Below are 4,174 nucleotides of genomic sequence, written 5' to 3' on the forward strand. Positions count from 1 at the left end.
GCGGCTCTGATCACCCACCCACTTGCAAATCGCGCTATTCGCATGATAATAACATGATAATCCGACAGTTAGTATTTGGTGAAGAAATATGTGAATACGCCCATTGTGACCGAAATAAACAAGAGCACATGTCTGGGTAGTGTTTACACTGATCGGCTACAATATAGCACACGGATACGTCTCTGCCGCTGAAGCTTTGCGCCAGTGTTGCCACTTTCAGCAGCAAAGCTCATACCTGTGTTCATAGCTCAGTGGGCTAAGCCTGTGTGCCTGCAATCACGTGGTCGCCGATTCAAACGCAGCGTATTTAGAACGTGAATAGCGATCTTCCGCTGAGAGCGGTCCTACACGCTCCCGACGCAAGTAAAACAAAGAAAGGTGACACGATTTGCTTTTTGCCTATTTAACCTAATTTTAAAAACTTTAATACTTCTGACAATGGAAGTTTTGAAAAGAAGACAGATAACGGATTTAGTCAGTGTTTTTTTCATGATTCTACATAATGATTTCAGCGAGATATAAACTGAAATACACGAGAAAGATACGCGGTCGATGATGCCCTCGTCCCCAGAGCGTCAATAATAGTCACTGCATCATATTTATCGCTTTCTATATTTATATAGTCACAGTTTTTCATTTTTCATTCCATCTATCAATAAACTGTGAAAGGGATTTTATTGTTGCTACTTTTCTTGCGTTTCAAACTGCCTTTCCAAAGTGATGGGTGTGGGGTGCAGTGACATTCCAGATTGATGGGCCATTGACAGTATGCAAACTACTACAGGTGTGAGGATACCTATCTCATCAATATTCATTGTGAAGACCACTGACTTTGAGAAAAAGAGTGTCACTCCAAAGTTCTAACACTTTAGTAATCAAACTATATAAAATTTCTGAATGTCACTTTCACCTATGTGTAGCCAACCCCTGTGTCTATAAGCTTCAGAGCTCAAAAGTCTTACCTAGAAATGTCTATAATGTGATTTTTTACAATTTCTCAGCATGTCTGAAAATAGGTTTTTGAAAAGTATATGTTTAAAGTTGATTTTAACAAAAAATAGAATAATAACATTCTAAGAGGTCTCAGATTATTGGTGCTGAGTTTGTGCTGAATAAAAGCAAATGTATCACTTTGGGATAAATGTTTTTTAGATAGGGGAAATATTTTAAAATGTCAAGGCATGTCAGACTACCTCGAAAGTGGAAAAAAGGCCTCAGGCCCCAGGGGGTTAACACTACAATCCCTAAAGCCTATGAAAAATCTCGGACGCACCTCTGGTGGAGCCCCCCCCTCACTCCACACACAAACTGCCCGCCCCCTCATCAGCGCCAATCAACACGTATTGTTTTGCAAATGAAAGCGAGTTTCACGGTTTCAACCTCGGATCTGCCCAGAAATGTCTTTCTAACAGTGTGGTCTGAGGAATCGTAAAATAAATGTATAGTATAATCGTAATTTGAAATACAATTCAATCCCCATTTCTCTTGATTCAGCAATTGCAATTTCAGTTTCCTGAAAGTATTTGAAAGAATAAATAAATGCATTTGCTTACTGTCTGTAACAATCAGTGTTAATCTCTTTTTCAGTTTTAAAGTTCGATCAGGGCTAAAAGACAAATTAATTAATTTGTCGTTAAAATTACCCTGGCATGACATTAGCGTGATATATGCATTATAAATGTGCCGACAGACAAAGCATTTTTATAAGTAATGAAGAAAAAAAATGGAACTTGCAACTTAGAATGTGTAAAGACCGTATGAAGTCCAAGTATCTTACAAAATACAATAAAGGTATGTGCTAAAACGTTGGGTTACGGTTGTAACCTTGGTTCTGTGAAGCAAAGAAAGGCTGCCAGACGGCTAGCCCAGAGACCTGGAATATATGTATACCCCAACGTCGCGGAGGACAATCATTTCAGCAGATGTACAAACGACACAATACACAAAGTGCCTCTAAGACCTTCATTGAAATACAAACATTATGCCAACAAGACTGAATTGGCTAACTGTATGAAGTCAGATGAAACTTCGTAGGATTGAACTTAGGAACTCAAGACAGCATTCCCGAAGGACAAAGGAGATACCACATTCAGGTTGTAAAACCGTGCAAAGGTCAAAGGCGAGGACCAACAGGCTGCCTGGCAAATATCCTGCAAGGGGACCACTTTAAGGAGAGCCCAAGAAGTAGCAACGCCCCGGGGAGAGTGCGCAACCGTGGCCACTGGAGATGGGAGACCAGAAAGCTGGTAAGCCTGCTCTATAATGTCAACTACCCAGTGTGACAGCCTCTGTTTAGAAAGGGCCTTACCCCTCTGCCCAGCACCATGGCAGACAAAGAGCTGATCTGTCAAACGAAAGCTTTTTGTTCGATCAACATAACAGAGGAGAGCCCGCACAGGACACAGAGTATGAAGTGTCCGATCCTCCTCTGTCTCAAAGGGAGGAGGGTGAAAAGGGTCCAAAACAATCACCTGATTCAGGTTCCGCACTGAAAGAACCTTAGGCATGAAAGCCGGGTTAGGACGTAGCACAACGCCAGCCCCATCCGGGTTCACACGGAAGCAATCAGCATGCACAGAGTGCATGAAGCTCCCCAACGCGCTTGGCCGAGCTGATGGCCAGCAAGAAAGCCACCTTCTGAGAAAGCCACTTGAGGTCAATGTTCGCAATGGGCTCAAATGGAGGCTTCAGCAGTGCATCAAGGACAACATTAAGTTGCCATGCAGGCACAGAGGGAAGCCTCCTGGGGCGAAGCCGTTGAACCCCTTTTATGAACTGAATAGACAAGGGGTTAGCACCGAGTGCCTTCCCATCCACTCTCTCATGGCAAGCTGATATCGCTGCAAGAAAGACCTTCAAAGTTGAAGGGGACTTGCCCTGGTCCAACCGTTCCTGTAAAAACTCCAGAACTGAACTCAGGGGGCAGGACCGGGGGCACTCATGCCGCTGTTCACACCAAGTCTTGAAAACTTCCCATCTGTAAGAATATAGTGCCCTTGTTGACGGGGCCCTAGCGCACTGCAAAGCCTTTACTACTGCAATGGATAACCCTTGAGCGAGGAGAGTGTCCCTCTCAACGGCCAAACCCACAGATTGAGAACGGATGGTGTCGGGTGCCACAGCTCCCCCCCTGCTTGAGACAATAGATCCTCCCTCAGCGGGATTTGCCACGGCTTGCCTGAAAGGAGGATCTGAACTTCCGCAAACCAAGTCGCCTGAGGGCGGTGTGGAGCCACCAACAGAACATCCAGGTTCTCCCTCCTTGTCTTCTCCAGCACCGCTGGAATCAGGGAAAGGGGGGGGTAGGCATACAGAAGACCCTTGGGCCATTCGTGTGCCAGAGCGTCCACCCCTAGAGGTGCGTCGTCTTGGCTTAAGGAGAACCAAAGCGGGCAGTGTGTGGACTCCCTTGAGGCGAAAAGATCGACGTGTGCCTTCCCAAAACGAGCCCAAATCAGACACACTGTGGCTGGGTGCAGTCTCCATTCGCTTAGGTGTGGCTTGCCTCTTGACAATAGATCTGCTGCAGAATTCAGAGCGCCTGGCAAGTGGACTGCTCTGACCGAGCAAAAACGGGTGTCTGCCCAAAGGAGGAGTTCCCGGGCTACACTGTGCAAGGCCTGAGACTTCAGACCTCCCTGGCGATTTATGTAAGCTATCGCTGACATATTGTCCGTCCGAATTAGCACATGCTTGTTCTGAAGCACTGTTAAGAAATGACGGAGAGCGAGATATATTGTTCTCAGCTCGAGGACATTGATATGGGCTGTGTCCCACGGTGGATGCCAGACTGCCCCCCCCCAACCTGACAGGGAAGCGTCTGTGGTCAGAACTTCGCGGCGGTAGATTCTGCCTAACCACACACCTGTGTACAGATTCCGGGACATGTTCCACCATCGGAGAGCTCTTAAGCACACAGGTGTTAGAGTGACATAAGAACATAAGAAATTTACAAATGAGAGGAGGCCATTCGGCCCATCAAGCTCGTTTGGGGAGAACTTAGCTAATAGCTCAGAGTTGTTAAAATCTTATCTAGCTCTGATTTAAAGGAACCCATGGTTTTAGCTTCCACTACAATAGCAGGAAGACTACTCCATACTCTGACTACACGCTGTGTAAAGAAGTGCTTCCTCAAATTTGTTTTAAAATGTTCTCCCGCTAATTTCCACTTATG

The 4,174-nt window shown here is 45.6% G+C and overlaps 1 protein-coding gene across 1 annotated transcript; it reads right to left on the minus strand.

The window, feature by feature from the left end:
* Positions 1-2,949: 2,949 nt before the first annotated feature.
* Positions 2,950-3,887, minus strand: LOC140581366 (uncharacterized). The gene has a single exon (XM_072703965.1). The coding sequence runs from the start codon at positions 3,885-3,887 to the stop codon at positions 3,033-3,035; it is 855 nt and encodes a 284-aa protein (XP_072560066.1). The 3' UTR covers positions 2,950-3,032.
* Positions 3,888-4,174: the final 287 nt, after the last annotated feature.

This window comes from Paramormyrops kingsleyae, chromosome 20 (genome assembly GCF_048594095.1).
Source record: "Paramormyrops kingsleyae isolate MSU_618 chromosome 20, PKINGS_0.4, whole genome shotgun sequence".
Classification (NCBI taxonomy): Eukaryota; Metazoa; Chordata; class Actinopteri; order Osteoglossiformes; family Mormyridae; genus Paramormyrops; species Paramormyrops kingsleyae.

What these genes read in the sequence shown, in the direction of transcription:
- LOC140581366 (XM_072703965.1), bottom strand. Translation starts at nt 3,887, where the DNA reads ATGTCCCGGAATCTGTACACAGGTGTGTGGTTAGGCAGAATCTACCGC.